This window comes from Aquarana catesbeiana, unplaced genomic scaffold, assembly GCF_042186555.1.
Source record: "Aquarana catesbeiana isolate 2022-GZ unplaced genomic scaffold, ASM4218655v1 unanchor228, whole genome shotgun sequence".
NCBI classification, from domain to species: domain Eukaryota; kingdom Metazoa; phylum Chordata; class Amphibia; order Anura; family Ranidae; genus Aquarana; species Aquarana catesbeiana.
In genome coordinates, this window is record NW_027362655.1 from 3,768,782 (window position 1) to 3,787,177 (window position 18,396).

The 18,396-nt window shown below is 45.2% G+C and overlaps 1 protein-coding gene across 1 annotated transcript in view; it reads right to left on the bottom strand.

Annotated features, from left to right (window-relative positions):
- The window catches only part of LOC141121731 (uncharacterized), a 212,966-nt gene that overhangs the window by 144,358 nt on the left and 50,212 nt on the right, over positions 1–18,396 (bottom strand). Inside the window, exon 8 of the mRNA XM_073611442.1 lies at positions 16,531–17,672. Coding sequence (XP_073467543.1) covers positions 16,531–17,672 — 1,142 coding nt within the window. The remainder of the gene's footprint in view (positions 1–16,530; positions 17,673–18,396) is intronic.

The following is an 18,396-nucleotide window of genomic DNA, read 5'->3' on the forward strand; positions in this document are numbered from 1 at the left end:
TTATTAAAAATAATGACAGATAAAGAAAATATCAAGAATACTTAACTAAAGGTGCTTTTTTTCCCGTCATGGAGTCCCATAACATGGCACAGATAACCAGGACCAGACACTTGCCTCATGGCTGTTCGGGGTGAGACAAAGACCTTATAGGATTTGGCTGTGGTAATATAGAACTTGGAAAGCCCAACCCCCAGCCAACGCCCTTGGTAATATGACCCCTCAAGGACTTGACCAGTTAACCGCTTGCCTACCGGCTCATGCCGATATACGTTGGCAGAAGGGCACGTACAGGCATACTAACATACCTGTATGTTGTCCTTTAAGAAGCGCGAGCTCCGGGAGTGTGATCACGGGTCCCGCGGACTCGATGTCTGCGGGGATACCCGCAATCGTCTCACGGAGAGGAAGAACGGGGAAATGCTGATGTAAACAAGCGTTCTGCCTAGTGACACTGATCACAGCTCCCTGTAATTGGGAGCGGTGATCAGTGTCGTGTCGCACATAGCCCCTCCCCCCACAGTTAGAATCACTCCCTAGGACACACTTAACCCCTTCACTGCCAGTCACATTTACACAGTAATCAATGCATTTTTAATCGCACCGATAGCTGTATAAATGTGAATGGTCCTAAAATAGCGCCAAAAGTGTCCGTTCTGCCCGCCATAATGTCGCAGTCATGATAAAAATCACTGATCGCCGCTATTACTAGCAAAAAAAAAAAATATTAATAAAATGCCATAAAACTATCCCCTATTTTGTAGATGCTATAACTTTTGTGCAAACCAATCAATAAACGCTTATTGCGATTTTTTTTTTTTTTTTTTACCAAAAATATGTAGAAGAATACGTATCGGCCTAAACTGAGGAAAAAAATAGTTTTTTATATATTTTTTGGGGATATTTATTATAGCAAAAAGTAAAAAATAATGCGTTTTTTTTTTTTTTTAATTATTTGTGCTATTTTTTTGTTTATAGCGCAAAAAATAAAAACTGCAGAGGTGATCAAATACCACCAAAAGAAAGCTCTATTTGTGAGGAAAAAAGGACGTCAATTTTCTGATTTGAGAGCCACGTCGCACGACCGCGCAATTGTCAGTTATCCACTTAAGGACCAGCCTCGTTTTGGAATTTAGGTGTTTACATGTTTAAAACAGTTTTTTTTCTAGAAAATTACTTAGAACCCCCAAACATTATATATGTTTTTTTTTCTAACACCCTAAGGAATAAAATGGCGGTCATTGCAATACTTTTTTTTGCACCGTATTTGCGCAGCGGTCTTATAAGCGCACTTTTTTTGGAAAAAATTAACTTTTTTGAATAAAAAAATAAGACAACAGTAAAGTTGGCCCAATTTTTTTTATATTGTGAAATATAATGTTATGCCAAGTAAATTGATACCCAACATGTCACGCTTCAAAATTGTGCCCGCTCGTGGAATGGCGTCAAACTTTTACCCTCAAAAATCTCCATAGGCAACGTTTAAAAAATTCTACAGGTTACATGTTTTGCGTTACAGAGGAGGTCTAGAGCTAGAATTATTGCTACCTCACATGTGTGGTTTGACCACCGTTTTCATATGCGGGCGCTACTCGCGTATGCGTTCGCTTCTGCGCGCGAGCTCGTCGGGACGGGGGATTTTTAAAAAATTTTTTTTTTTAATTTCCATTATGTATTTTACATTATTTTATTTATTTTTTACACTGTTTAAAAAAAAATGTGTCACTTTTATTCCTATTACAAGGAATGTAAACATGGCTGCGCTGACCACACGATGACCCAGATAGGAAAGGACAGATGCATCCACGACCACCAGGGTGGCAGGCCAAAAAGAGCAGGTATGAACATCAAACTTTCCTTTCCAAGGGTTTAAAAGAGTAAACTTGTCAAAGTCCTCTTTATCTGATGATGGACAGCAGAGTCTTAGACAACCGGTTACCAGATTGCAGCTGAAGCACAGCAATTGCAACACTAGAACTGTAAGAACTGTAGAATACAAAGTCCATATCCTCCTTACTATTGCAGCTTACAAGTCATAGACGTGCAGGCACATAACCTCATAGACCGTTCAGGCACTCAGATAAAACAATTCAGGTACTTCACCATCAGATTCAGGTACTTGGCCATAATAGCGGATGGAACAGTTCAAGTACGCGACCATCAGAACAGGTGGAACGTGCACCAACAGTTCAGCTGCTGATCATTGGCAAAATCTTCATAGATGGTTGCTGCTGTCAAAAGCATTTGTCTCCTTTCTCCAATATGCTTGTGGTTGACATCAAGGCAGGTGTGTTACCAAGACTGTCAGTCCAACATTCCATAACAAAAATGCCCATATAGCCCATCATAGATTTCTGAACAGTTAAATCCACGATCCCTAGTGACCTGGCCTTACACTAAAAGGAAAAACTCAGCTTTTCTTATTCAGCCTGAGTTCACACTGATGCGATGGGGGGAACCAGCGTGATTCCAGTGCTTGTTCCCGCATCCCATCTCCCCTGCAGGCAGTTCACACTGCCCTCTGTGAACTACTGCGGGTGTCAATACAAAGTTAATGACACCCCCAGATCGGTCCGCGGATCACAGTGCGAACTGTGAGAGCACCCATGCGATCCGATTCCAGGGCGGGGAAAAAAAGGTCCCTGCACGAATCCAATAAGAGTTCAGCCATGCAACTGTATGGCTGAACTTGCATTGCATAGATATTGCATGTGCTCGGCACCAGAGTTGTGGTGCAAATCACATGCGATGTCTGTGTTCGCATCAGTGTAAACCTGGGCTTAGGGTGAAATATTGGTATAGGAACACCACCACCCATCTCCCACCTGAACTCTACTTTACTTTGTATCTAAACTTAACAATGTCCAACCATAGGCCCAACGTCAAACCACCTAATGTGTGTGTTTCCTCTGTATACTCCGGTCTCCTCCCTCACTCTAAAGACATTCTGGCAGGCTAACTGGCTCTTGTCTACACAAACCCCAGTATGTTTGTACAAATTACCCACACCTATTGTGTCACCATTAGGGATGAGCTTGGAGTTCGAGTCGAACCCATGTTCAACTCGAACATCGCATGTTCGACCGTTCGCCGAATTTCGAATGTTATGGGCCGTTCGCGCCAAATTCGAGTGGCGCATCGCGGATCATAATTCATGGCGGCATAGCAGTGCATTGCTGGCTGATGATTGGCCAAGCATGCACTATGACCTGCATGCTTGGCCAATCACAGCACCATCTGTACAGAGAGCCTTTATTGGCCAAAGCCAGGGTGGCTTTGGCCAATTATGGCTCAGGGGGTTTAGTACACACCCCACACTATATAAGGCCGCCTGCGTGGCAACCTTGTGTAGTGTGTTGCGGTGGTGGCAGAGAGATAGACAGACAGACAGTGTCATTTGATTTAAGTTAGATAGAGTAGGCAGGCGAGTCAGTTAGCTGCACTTACAGTGTATTGTGTATATATATATACCTCTGTATATATATGTATCCTAGGTGTTTGTGTGTGTGTGTGTGTGTGTGTGTGTGTGTATATATATATATATGCACTGTATTCAGTTTAGCTAGATTCGTTCCTGTTATTCTCTTCCTACTGACAGGCAGGTGTTTTTACAGTATTTACAGCTACGTGAAGAAAATTGCTGGTGTTCTTCTGATCCTATTAGTCCTATTAGCTACAGTATTTACAGTTAGTGTAGGGCGTCCTCTGCACAGTGTGCACCTAAAGCTACCTGAAGAAAATTGGTGGTGTTCTTCTGATCCTATTAGTACCGCAGGCAGCTGCAGTATTTAAAGTTAGTATAGTGCATCCTCTGCACAGTGTGCACCTAAAGCTACCTGAAGAAAATTGGTGGTGTTCTTCAAATCCTATTAGTACCGCAGGCAGCTGCAGTATTTAAAGTTAGTGTAGTGCATCCTCTGCACAGTGTGCACCTAAAGCTACCTGAAGAAAATTGGTGGTGTTCTTCTGATCCTATTAGTACCGCAGGCAGCTGCAGTATTTACAGTTAGTGTAGTGCGTCCTCTGCACAGTGTGCACCTAAAGCTACCTAGAGAAAATTGGTGGAGTTCTTCTGATCCTATTAGTACCGCAGGCAGCTGCAGTATTTACAGTTAGTGTAGTGCGTCCTCTGCACAGTGTGCACCTAAAGCTACCTGAAGAAAATTGGTGGTGTTCTAATAATCTTATTAGTACCGCAGGTAGCTGCAGTATTTACAGTTAGTGTAGTGCGTCCTCTGCACAGTGTGCACCTAGAGCTACCTGAAGAAAATTGGTGGTGTTCTTCTGATCCTATTAGTACCACAGGCAGCTGCAGTATTTACAGTTAGTGTAGTGTGTCCTCTGCACAGTGTGCACCTAAAGCTACCTGAAGAAAATTGGTGGTGTTCTTCTGATCCTATTATTACCGCAGGCAGCTGCAGTATTTACATTTAGTGTAGTGCATCCTCTGCACAGTGTGTACCTAAAGCTACCTGAAGAAAATTGTTGGTGTTCTTCTGATCCTATTAGTATCGCAGGCAGCTGCAGTATTTACAGTAAGTGTAGTGCGTCCTCTGCACAGTGTGCACCTAAAGCTACCTGAAGAAAATTGGTGGTGTTCTTCTGATCCTATTAGTACCACAGGCAGCTGCAGTATTTACAGTTAGTGTAGTGCGTCCTCTGCACAGTGTGCACCTAAAACTACCTGAAGAAAATTTGTGGTGTTCTTCTAATCTTATTAGTACCGCAGGCAGCTGCAGTATTTACAGTTAGCGTAGTGCGTCCTCTGCACAGTGTGCACCTAAAGCTACCTGAAGAAAATTGGTGGTGTTCTTCTAATCTTATTAGTACCGCAGGCAGCTGCAGTATTTACAGTTAGTGTAGTGCGTCCTTTGCACAGTGTGCACCTAAAGCTACCTGAAGAAAATTGGTGGCGTTCTTCTGATCCTATTAGTACCGCAGGCAGCTGCAGTATTTACAGTTAGTGTAGTGCGTCCTTTGCACAGTGTGCACCTAAAACTACCTGAAGAAAATTTGTGGTGTTCTTCTAATCTTATTAGTACTGCAGGCAGCTGCAGTATTTACAGTTAGTGTAGTGCGTCCTATGCACAGTCTGCACCTAAAGCTACCTGAAGAAAATTGGTGGTGTTCTTCTAATCTTATTAGTACCGCAGGCAGCTGCAGTATTTACAGTTAGTGTAGTGCGTCCTTTGCACAGTGTGCACCTAAAGCTACCTGAAGAAAATTGGTGGCGTTCTTCTGATCCTATTAGTACCGCAGGCAGCTGCAGTATTTACAGTTAGTGTAGTGTGTCCTCTGCACAGTGTGCACCTAAAGCTACCTAGAGAAAATTGGTGGAGTTCTTCTGATCATATTAGTACTGCAGGCAGCTGCAGTATTTACAGTTAGTGTAGTGCGTCCTCTGCACAGTGTGCACCTAAAGCTACCTGAAGAAAATTGGTGGTGTTCTAATAATCTTATTAGTACTGCAGGTAGCTGCAGTATTTACAGTTAGTGTAGTGTGTCCTCTGCACAGTGTGCACCTAAAGCTACCTGAAGAAAATTGGTGGTGTTCTTCTGATCCTATTAGTACCGCAGGCAGCTGCAGTATTTACAGTTAGTGTAGTGCGTCCTCCGCACAGTGTGCACCTAAATCTACCTGAAGAAAATTGGTGGTGTTCTAATAATCTTATTAGTACCGCAGGTAGCTGCAGTATTTACAGTTAGTGTAGTGCATCCTCTGCTCAGTGTGCACCTAAAGCTACCTGAAGAAAATTGGTGGTCTTCTTCAGATCCTATTAGTACCGCAGGCAGCTGCAGTATTTACAGTTAGTGTAGTGCGTCCTTTGCACAGTGTGCACCTAAAAGTACCTGAAGAAAATTTGTGGTGTTCTTCTAATCTTATTAGTACCGCAGGCAGCTGCAGTATTTACAGTTAGTGTAGTGCGTCCTCTGCACAGTGTGCACCCAAAGCTACCTGAAGAAAATTGGTGGTCTTCTTCTGATCCTATTAGTATCGCAGGCAGCTGCAGTATTTACAGTTAGTGTAGTGCGTCCTCTGCACAGTGTGCACCTAAAGCTACCTGAAGAAAATTGGTGGTCTTCTTCTGATCCTATTAGTACCGCAGGCAGCTGCAGTATTTACAGTTAGTGTAGTGCATCCTTTGCACAGTGTGCACCTAAAACTACCTGAAGAAAATTGGTGGCGTTCTTCTAATCTTATTAGTACCGCAGGTAGTTGCAGTATTTACAGTTAGTGTAGTGCATCCTCTGCTCAGTGTGCCCCTAAAGCTACCTGAAGAAAATTGGTGGTCTTCTTCTGATCCTATTAGTACCGCAGGCAGCTGCAGTATTTACAGTTAGTGTAGTGCATCCTTTGTACAGTGTGCACCTAAAACTACCTGAAGAAAATGTGTGGTGTTTTTCTAATCTTATTAGTACCACAGGCAGCTGCAGTATTTACAGTTAGTGTAGTGCGTCCTCTGCACAGTGTGCACCTAAAACTACCTGAAAAAAATTGGTGGTGTTCTTCTGATCCTATTAGTACCGCAGGCAGCTGCAGTATTTACAGTTAGTGTAGTGCGTCCTCTGCACAGTGTGCACCTAAAGCTACCTGAAGAAAATTGGTGGTCTTCTTCTGATTCTATTAGTACTGCAGGCAGCTGCAGTATTTACAGTTAGTGTAGTGCGTCCTTTGCACAGTGTGCACCTAAAACTACCTGAAGAAAACTGGTGGTGTTCTTGTAATCTTATTAGTACCGCAGGCAGCTGCAGTATTTACAGTTAGTGTAGTGCGTCCTCTGGACAGTGTGCACCTAAAGCTACTTGAAGATAATTGGTGGTGTTCTTCTGATCCTATTAGTACCGCAGGCAGCTGCAGTATTTACAGTTAGTGTAGTGTGTACTCTGGACAGTGTGCACCTAAAGCTACTTGAAGATAATTGGTGGTGTTCTTCTGATCCTATTAGTACCGCAGGCAGCTACAGTATTTACAGTTAGTGTAGTGCGTCCTCTGCACAGTGTGCACCTAAAGCTACCTGAAGAAAATTGGTGGTGTTCTGATCCTATTAGTAGCGCAGGCAGCTGCAGTATTTTCAGTTAGTGTAGTGCGTCCTCTGCACAGTGTGCACCTAAAGCTACCTGAAGAAAATTGGTGGTGTTCTGATCCTATTAGTACCGCAGACAGCTGCAGTATTTACAGTTAGTGTAGTGCGCCCTCTGCACAGTGTGCACCTAAAGCTACCTGAAGAAAATTGGTGGTGTTCTTCTGATCCTATCAGTACCGCAGGCAGCTGCAGTATTTACAGTTGGTGTAGTGCGTCCTCTGCACAGTGTGCACCTAAAGCTACCTGAAGAAAATTGGTGGTGTTCTTCTGATCCTATTTAAAAACAGAGCAACAGAGTGGGACTTTGCATGAGACGCTAGGTGGGTAGAGCCAAGCATCTCCATCCCCGATAATTTGAACAAAAAAAGAAAACAGAAAAACTGGACTTTGTATGAAACATGCACTCCAGGAGATAACAACTTAATAACCATGAATATGGCAAGTACCCAAAATACAACAGAACTAAAACATGTTGCATGGAAGCATCACATAACCTCAATTGGCATTATATAATTTATTTATTGATATATGAATTGTAACAAAAAGTAAAAATAATAATGACATGGTTCATAATATTAAAAAAATCCTTATTCATATCGAGACAGGTCTTAAATTATACATAAGGTATAGCAAAGATACAGTTAATGACATGGTTAGTTCATTTTGTACATACTGTAAAAAGCAATTACCGTATTTATCGGCGTATAACATGCACTTTTTTCCCCTTAAAATCAGGGCAAAATCGTGGGTGCGTGTTATACGCCAATCCCCGCTATTTTTGTGTTCTATCGGAGCTATCGCCGCGATCGCCACCGACATTCACATAGCGTGTATTTTTAAATTTGGCGCCGCGGAGTTCGGAGGGACTCGGCGGCGCATCGTTCAGCTGAACGAGCGCCGCCGAGAACACAGTGACTGGGCGGAGCCGAGATACACATAGCCGAGGGTTCTCGGCTCTTCTCGGCGCCGTTCACAGTCCCGACCAGTCCCGCCTTTGGACCTCTGTTATGTCCATCATAGGGACTGGGCGTGACTGTGAACGGCGCCGAGAAGAGCCGAGAACCCTCGGCTATGTGTATCTCGGCTCCGCCCAGTCACTATGTTCTCGGCGGCGCTCGTTCACCTGAACGAGTGCCGCCGAGTCCCTCCGAACTCCGCAGGGCCATATTTAAAAATACACACTAAACTTGTGTATGTCGGCGGCACTGGGGACAAGGCTGCACTGACCACTGGGGACAAGGCTGCACTGACCACTGGGGACAAGGCTGCACTGGGGCAAAGCTGCACTGGGGCAAGGCTGCACTGACAATTCTGCACTGGGGCAAAGCTGCACTGACAAGGCTGCACTGGGGCAAAGCTGCACTGACAAGGCTGCACTGGGGCAAAGCTGCACTGACAATTCTGCACTGGGGCAAACCTGCACTGACAAAGCTGCACTGGGGCAAAGCTGCACTGACAAGGCTGCACTGGACACTGGGGCAAGGCTGCACTAACAAGGCTGCAGATGAACACTGATGAGGCTGCATTGATGGGCATTTAAATGTAAGTTTTTTTTCCTTAAACTTCCCTCCTAAAAGTTTTTTTCCTTAAAATTCCCTCCTAAACTTGGGGTGTGTGTTATACGCCGGTGCGTGTTATACGCCAATAAATACGGTACATAAAGGACAAGTCTCTATGATAGTTCATTGTAAGCTGGGTAGGCGAGTAAAATCCAATTGATATGTGGAATAAATTAATAATGCTATGTTAAACACATGGGGGCAACCATTGGCTCACACTTCCATAATAGAACAACATGATTGGCTCATATTGATACATACTGTAGATAGCCAGATTCACTGAAGTGTATCTCCATAGTAAATAATTGTAGCTAGAATTAGTTGGTACAGTCCAATTGGTATAAATACGGTAATAGAGTAATAGTAATGTAGTGTGGACACGGGGGCATCCATTGGTGACCGCCACTCTTCAGGAGCAGGTATGCAGTTGGCGTCTATAGATATTAAAAAACATATATATATTAAAAGAGCCTATATGGTAGATCTGTGTAGGGGAGGAGGAAGGACGAGAAAAGGGGGGTATAGCCCAATTCTCAAAACTACTTACAGGTAATCCTATGAGTTTGGGCGTGGGCATGGAGAGCTGGGGGCTGACCGAAGAAACATCAGCTCCCGGGAGCTGAGGTGGACTGGCCCAGAACACAGCGTTGTAAGTCCAGTACCAAATAACAGTCCCCAGGGATGTATCCTCATGAGTGTCAAAATGTGTGTGGTCCATGTGGTAGTCATCTATAAAAAGAGGGGGTATATGCTAGATATATATAGAGACCGTGGGGATGTGAATGAGGGGAGTGATAGAGCAAATATGTGTGCAGGTGTCAGTGAGAGAGCGGAAAGAAAAATGGCAGAGTAAATCAGTACAAAAGTGGTAGGAAGAAAACATCCCACAGAGGAGAAAAGAAAGAGAGGTGTGGGGAAAAAAAACATATAAATTACCTATAAAGAAAGAGTGTGGGCAATGTTGATCTGAAGGTGCCTGGATACCATGGGGATGACCACCGTGCGGGGACTGGAATTGAGCTGAAGGGAGTATAAATACTCCGGTGTGATGGTGGGTGTCCACCAACGCCACGTAGGCAGCCAGTGGGAGGCGACGGCGCCAGACAGGTGAGCAGCGTCACCTGCCCACTATCAGGCGGTAATCACCCCGTGTAGGAAGCCGGATGGAATCAACAGCGGTGACGCGCCGACGTCATGGTAAATGACACAGAGCGCGTCGGCGCTGGGAACGTGACGTCGATGCGCAATTGGGTGTGCGCCCGATCCTCCATGTCACTCTAAGGAGGAGGGGGAAGGGGAGGACCCGGAGCGCATCGCAGCTCCCGGGCACTGAGCACAATGGCCAACTGGCCAAACCAGCTCACCTCCCAGTCCAGTAGAATACACATTGGAAGTGTGACAGAAAACACACATTGTAGGTAACAGTATTATCCAGTAAAATAATGTAGTGGACCTCCTCAAACCCATACTGATATAAATTCTAAATTGGCAATATAAAAAAATAATGAATGCTTTATCATGAATAGACACCTAGATTATTGGTGGCAATGGAGAGTACCAACATTTAAATAATATAAAAAGGTAGGGGTGCATGTTTCCATCCCTTATATGAATACCTATTTAAAAACAGAGCAACAGAGTGGGACTTTGCATGAGACGCTAGGTGGGTAGAGCCAAGCGTCTCCATCCCCGATAATTTGAACAAAAAAAGAAAATGGAAAAACGGGACTTTGTATGAAACATGCACTCCAGGAGATAACAACTTAATAACCATGAATATGGCAAGTACCCAAAATACAACAGAACCAAAAACTTGTTGCATGTTTAATAATTAATTTATTCCACATATCAATTGGATTTTACTCGCCTACCCAGCTTACAATGAACTATCATAGAGACTTGTCTTTTATGTAATTGCTTTTTACAGTATGTACAAAATGAACTAACCATGTCATTAACTGTATTTTTGCTATACCTTATGTATAATTTAAGACCTGTCTCGATATGAATAAGGATTTTTTAATATTATGAACCATGTCATTATTATTTTTACTTTTTGTTACAATTCATATATCAATAAATAAATTATATAATGCCAATTGAGGTTATGTGATGCTTCCATGCAACATGTTTTGGTTCTGTTGTATTTTTATTTAGTGTACTGTGTCCTCTGCACAGTGTGCACCTAAAGCTACCTGAAGAAAATTGGTGGTGTTCTTCTGATCCTATTAGTACCACAGGCAGGCAGCTGCAGTATTTACAGTTAGTTTACTGCATCCTCTGCACAATGTGCACTTAAAGCTACCTGAAGACAATTGCTGTTGTTCTGATCCTATTAATACCACAGGCAGGCAGCTACAGTATTTACAGTTAGTGTACTGTGTCCTCTGCACAGTGTGCACCTAAAGCTACCTGAAGACAATTGCTGGTGTTCTCATACTAATAATACTACAGGCAGGCAGTTGATTCTGCTAACTGCAGTATCAGTATATATATATATATATATATATATATATATATATATATATATATATACACATCCCAGCTTTATGCAGCTACATCTCACTGCAGGCCATTAGTATGTCTGGAAGGCCAATGGCAGACAGTCACAAGCCAATAAAAGAGGGAAAGCAGGCTCTGTGTCTAGAGGCAACAGTTCTGGTCGTGGAGACGGTGCATCCTCATCAGCACGTGGCCGTGGGAGAAGCTTGTCCTTTTTTTCGGCAGCTGACCGCGTTGAGCGGCAACATGCGGAAGACTTGGTAGAGTGGATGACCAAGCCGTCCTCATCCTCTCTCACCCAGGCTCAGGGTACTTTGTCTGGCAAAGCAGCTTCCAACATGGCCTCTTCCCTCGGCTCAATGGCATCAGTCACTCCTTCCCTAGCCCCACCATGTCCTCCTGAGGAGTCCCCCGAACTGTTTGACCACAGTGTTGGGTACATGCTCCAGGAGGATGCCCAGCCTTTTGAAGGCTCTGACGATGGTCCTCAGCTAGAGGAAGGCAGTAACGTGAGCCCAGAGAGAGGGGGTGCCCAAGGACAGCAATCTGGCAGTCATGTTCCCCCTCAGCTGCAGCATACTGACAGCTTTGCTCCAGTGATGAGGAGGGAGGGGATGATGAGGTCACTGACTCCACATGGCTGCCTGAGAGGAGAAGGAGGCACATCTCCAATGAGGCAGGATGCCCTCCAGGGGCCAGCTTAAGGGCAGCACACCGACTGCATCACACCGCAGAGCTCCGCATGTGCAGGGTGCTGCTGTCTCTGCACGTTATTCCAAAAATTCTTTGGTGTGGGCCTTTTTTGAGATGAGTGCATCAGATCCCACCACTGCTATTTGCAACATATGTCTCAAGTATATCTTGCGTGGTCATAACATCACCCGCTTGAGCACCACATGCTTGACCAGACATATGTTGACCTGCCATGCAGTTTGTTGGCAAGCACACCTAAAAGACCCACACCAAAGACCAAAGCGGACCTCTCCTTGCTCCTCATCAGCCTGGATCTCCAACCCCACTATACCTTCAGTCCTCTCTGAAACCTGCACTGAGAGGAATGAAGGTGTGGAATTAGGTGTGTCACAGCCAAGTACTTGCGGGAAACCTGCTATCGGTATACTGACATCAGATTGTACCAGGCAAATTTCCCTGCCCCAGCTGCTGCACCGCCGAAAGAAGTTCGCTCCCAGCCATCCACATGCCCAGCGGTTGAATGCTAGCTTTTCTAAATTGCTAGCACTTCAACTGCTCCCTTTTCAGTTGGTAGACTCTGCCCCCTTCTTTGAGTTTGTGGAATGTGCGGTTTCTACAGTGGAAGGTTCCCAAACGCCACTTTTTCTCACGGAAGGCGATTCTGGCTCTCTACCGGCATGTGGAAGGCAATGTCTTGGCCTCGCTGTACAGGGCAGTCAGTGGTAAGGTGCATATTAGCGCTGACTCATGGTCCAGCAGGCATGGACAGGGGCCTTACCAATCTTTCACCGCACACTGGGTGACTCTTCTGGCAGCTGGGAAGGATGCAGGACAGGGTGCAGTAGTGTTGGAGGTTGTTCCGCCACCACACCTCCAAAATTCTACTAGTGGTGATTCTGCCACACCTCTCTCCTCCACCCCCTCCTCTTCTTCTTCCTCCATGGCCTCTTCCTGTGCTGATTTGTCCTTGGAACCAGCGGTGCTCCGTAGGCGTTCAAGGGGCTACACAAGCACACAGGCAAAAAGATGCCATGCGGTGCTTGAGCTGGTGTGCTTGGGGGACAGGAGCCACACTGAGGCAGAGATTCTGTCAGCTCTGCAGGGGCAGGTTCAGCTTAAGGCAGGTATGGTGGTTTGTGACAATGGCACCAACCGCCTCTCTGACCTCCAACAGGGACAACTGACCCATGTGTCCTGTTTGGCTCACGTCCTTAACTTGGTGGTGCAGCGGTTCTTGGGCAGGTACCTGGGCTTACAGGATGTCCTGAGGCAGGCCAGGAAAGTCTGTGTGCATTTCCGCAGGTCATATAATGCCAGTGCTCAGCTGTCTGACCTCCAAAAGGAATTTAACCTGCCCAAGAACCGCCTAATCTGTGACATGCCCACCAGGTGGAACTCAACATTGGCCATGCTGCAGCGGCTGCACACACAGCAGAGGATCATCATTGAGTACCTATGTGACTATGGCACCAGGACAGGGTCAGGGGACCTTGTTTTTTTTTCCCCACACCAGTGGGCTATGATCAGGGATGCATGCACTGTTCTGTCACCATTTGAGGAGGCCACGAGGATGGTGAACAGTGACAGTGCATGCATCAGTGACACTGTCCCACTTGTCCACTTGTTGGAGCACACGCTGCATGAAATATTGGACAGGGCACTTGAGGCAGAACAGAGGGAGGACTTCCTTACCTCTCAAGACCCTTTTATCCAGACAGTGTTCCTGCGTGCCCGCCGATCACACAGGAGGAGGTGGATTGTGTCAGCATGGAGGTGGAGCCTGCAACTCAGCGTCAGCAGCAGTCTTCAAGGGATCATTTACAGTCTGAAGAAACCCATGGACTTGTACGTGGCTGGGAGGAGGTGGCTGCGGATCATGTCGTCCTTAGTGACCAAGAGGACTCTGGACCGAATGCCTCAGCAAACCTACGCTGCATGGCCTCCCTGATCCTGCAAAGCCTGCAGAAGGATCCTCGTATTCGTGGTATCAAGGGGAGGGATGATTACTGGCTGGTAACCCTCCTTGATCCACGTTACAAGGGTAAGGTTGCGGAGGATGAAACATCTTCAGGAGGCCTTGCAGAAAGGTTTGTGCAACGCGTTTCCAGAGCCTGGGAGGTTACAATTTCCTGGTCCTCCTGGACAACGTGTTGCTGAGGCTTTGGTCAGTCACAGAAGGAGCGGTGGAGAAGGTGGCCGTCTGACCGATGCGTTCAGACAATTTTTTAGTCCGCAGCCCCAAGGTCTGATCAGTTCCAGCAACAATCGCCAGCGTCTGATTCACATGGTGCAGGATTACCTAGGGGCAAGATCAGACTTGGACACCTTTCCCACCGAAAATCCTCTGGGTTACTGGGTCTTGAGGATGGATCACTGGCCAGAGCATGCATAGTATGCAATTGAGCTACTGGCCTGTCCTGCATCCAGCGTTCCTTCAGAAAGCACATTCAGTGCTGCTGGAGGCTTTGTAACCAACCACAGGGTGCACCTGACCGAATCGGTCGATCGGCTGACCTTCATAAAAATGAATCAGTCTTGGATCACCAGCTACCAAGCACCTGATGCTGATGTAACCGATTAAAAAAAAAATCAATGTGAGATCCCTTCAAGACTGCCTATGCTGATGCTGAGTGAGTATCCTGTTATGCTGAGTCACAATCCTCTTCTTCCTCAATTTTCATGCTGATAGCTTGTAAGAACATTTTTGGTTCTGGGCACCACCACCAGTGGCCAAGGCCCAATTTTTCTGCCCCTGTTTAACAGGGGCATATAATTACAATTTTTGATGCAATAATTTGCAGCAGGGCTCATTCCTGCGCTCAAACTATAGTATCTGTGAGGGGTTGCAGTGCTGTGGCACCAGTGCCTTAGGCCCAATTTTTCAGCCCCTGTTTAACAGGGGCATATAATTACAATTCTTGATCTAATATTTCACAGCAGGGCCTATTCCTGCGCCCACCAGGAGTAACTGTGAGGGCTTACAGTGTTGTGGCAACACCACCACCACCAAAGGCCCAATTTTTCAGCCCCTGTTTAACAGGGGCGTGTAATTACAATTTTTGATGCAATACTTTGCAGCAGGGCTCATTCCTGCGCTCCAACTAGATTATCTGTGAGGGGTTGCAGTGTTGTGGCACCAGCACCTAAGGCCCAATTTTTCAGCCCCTGTTTAACAGGGGCATGTAATTACAATTTTTGATGCAATACTTTGCAGCAGGGCTCATTCCTGCGCTCCAACTAGAGTATCTGTGAGGGGTTGCAGTGTTGTGGCACCAGCACCAGTGCCTAAGGCCAAATTTTTCAGCCCCTGTTTGTCGGGGGCATATAATTACAATTTTTGATGCAATACTTTGCAGCAGGGCTAATTCCTGCGCTCCAACTATAGTATCTGTGAGGGGTTGCAGTGCTGTGGCACCAGTGCCTTAGGCCCAATTTTTCAGCCCCTGTTTAACAGGGGCATGTAATGACAATTCTTGATCTAATATTTCACAGCAGGGCCCGTTCCTGCGCCCACCAAGAGTAACTGTGAGGCCTTACAGTGTTGTGGCAACACCACCACACCATCCACCACCAAAGGCCCAATTTTTCTGACACTGTTCAACAGGGGCATGTAATTACTATTCTTGATCTAATATTTCACAGCAGGGCCCATTCCTGCACCCACCAAGAGTAACTGTGAGGGCTTACAGTGTTGTGACAACACCAACACCTAAGGCCCAAATTTCTGCAGAGTATATAGGGCAGGCCCCTACTTTCAAACATCCAACTTACAAATGACTCCTACTTGCAAACGGAAGGAGACAACAGGAAGTGAGAGGAAATCTACCCCTAGGAAGGGAAATTCTCTACTGTAAGAGTTCCTTGTTTCACTAAAAACCCCAAATTTCAAAATCCAATTGTCATTGGGACAGAAAGTGAGGTGAAATCTTCTGAACAGGTGCACAGATAGCAAAACAAATGTTACAGGGGTGATAACCCTTCCCTATGTTTTTCAAAAAGCTTAAAAATAGATTTTTTGGCTGGAGCTACATGTAAAAAATGTACCAGATTCTACTTAAGAACAAACCTACAGTCCCTGTCTTGTTTGCACTGCCTGTATACTGCTGTTCTGAGTATATAGGGCCTGGGGGCCCCACGTCTTTCCTTTTTTTTATTTGGGTGCGGGGTTCCCCTTAATATCCATACAAGACCCAAAGTGGCTGGTAATGGGCTGAGGGGGGTTTCTCAATTATTTTCATTCATATTGCTGGGACCAGACATGACATTAAAGCCGCAAGCAGTTTTAAATGACTTTTTTTCCTTTAAAAATGACATTTTGTGCAGGGACTGTTCTAAGCACAGGAAACACGCGCCACTTTACAGGTATACTATAGACACCCCCCAGGCGTGATATTTAAAGGTATATTTCACTTTTATTTTTTCACTTTAAGCATTATTAAAATCACTGCTGCCGAAAAAACGGCCATTTTTAAAACTTTCTTTTACATTAATACATGTACCCTGGGGCAGGACCCGGGTCCCCAAACGCTATTAAGGACAATAATTTGCATATTAGCCTTTAAAATTCGCACTGTTGATTTTTCACGTTCGAGTCCCATAGACTTTAACAGGGTTCGAAAGTTTGCGCGAACTTTCGGTCCGTTCGAATGTTCTGATGCGAACCGAACCAGGGGGTGTTCGGCTCATCCCTACTCAGGATAGGAATACGGCTTCTCCCCTGTGTGAGATCTCTGATGTTTGTTAAGATTGGACTTGACTGAAAAACATTTCCCGCACTCAGGACAGGAATACGGCTTCTCCCCCGTGTGAGACCTTTGATGTGTGTTAAGATGGGACTTCTGTGAAAAACATTTCCCGCACTCAGGACAGGAATACGGCTTCTCCCCTGTGTGAGATCTCTGATGTCTGTAAAGACTGGACTTCTCTGAAAAACATTTCCCGCACTCAGGACAGGAATATGGCTTCTGCCCCATGTGAGATCTCTGATGTGTGTAAAGATGGGACTTCTGTGAAAAACATTTCCCGCACTCAGGACAGGAATACGGCTTCTCCCCTGTGTGAGATCTCTGATGTATGTAAAGATAGGACTTCACTGAAAAACATTTCCCACACTCAGGACAGGGATATGGGTTCTCACCTGTGTGAGATCTCTGATGTATGTAAAGATAGGACTTCACCGAAAAACATTTCCCACAGTCAGGACAGGAATATGGGTTCTCCCCTGTGTGAGATCTCTGATGTGTGTAAAGATAGGACTTCACTGAAAAACATTTCCCGCACTCAGGGCAGGAATAGGGCTTCTCCCCCTTGTGAGATCTCTGATGTGTGTAAAGATAGGACTTTACTGAAAAACATTTCCCGCACTCAGGACAGGAATATGGCTTTTCCCCAGTGTGAGATCTCTGATGTATGACAAGGCCTGATTTTTGTATAAAACATTTCCCGCACGCAGGACAGGAATGTGGCTTCTCCCCCGTGTGAGATCTTTTATGCACGTTAAGATTGGATTTAGAATGGAAACACTTCCCACAGTCAGGACAGGAAAATGGCTTCTCTCCTGTGTGAGATCTTTTATGCACATTAAGATGGTATTTAGAACGAAAACGCTTCCCGCACTCAGTACAGGAAAACCTCTTCTTTGCTGGAAGGATGGCACCGTCCCTCACAGTCTGAGGTTCCTCAGGAAAAGAGGAATACGATGGTCCATCTACACTGTGTGGTACTGGATGGACGTTTTCTCCTGGACTATACTGTGTGATGTCCTCATCTTCTACTTTACAGTCTGGAGACAAAGTGAGACAATCCTCTGAGGTTTTCCTCATCTCCCGTCCATCTACTAAAATAGAAATAAAAAGATTATTACTAGATATGATCCCCTAAACCAGGACTTCACCCACATCAGGCAGCTTTGTCTCTGAGGATCTTACAATTCCACCCCCAAAGTAACTAGTAAATGGCTCCTCTGATCTCCTAGCAGTTCACTTATTCATGGACCTTAGACAGAGAGTGAGGAAACAATGAGAACTGTCTTTTATAGGGGTGACAATGATAAGGGGATTATAGGACGAGTGTCCCCACCCCCTCTATCACTCATTGCCATCTTCCTAACACAAGAAGTCCTGCACTTCCTTATTTAGTCCATGATTTAGTCATGAATAACAACAGGGCTGAGCCCCACCAGAGGTCAGAGAGTGAGGATGGGGGAGAAGAACCAACATGAAGACTGGATTGATCCTGAAGACCACCATCATTGGGTTATTGACTCCTCCCTCATTATCACTTTCTGTTTAAGGTTCCAAAGTTTGAGGATATTATCACAATATGATCAACATCCGAGAAGTAAATATAACAAATAATTCTGCGCTGCCCTAAAAAGGGGGGAGTAAGCAGCTAACACAGCCAGTAGGATATGTGCATATAAAAGAGTAACCAAAATAAGTGTAGCGCTAAAACAACCCTAAATGTCTAATATGAAAATGATACAGTCCAGGAACCAATAAATCTCTAAATATAAATTAGGCAAAAGTCCTTCATATTTAAATAGTTCATATAGAGTAATG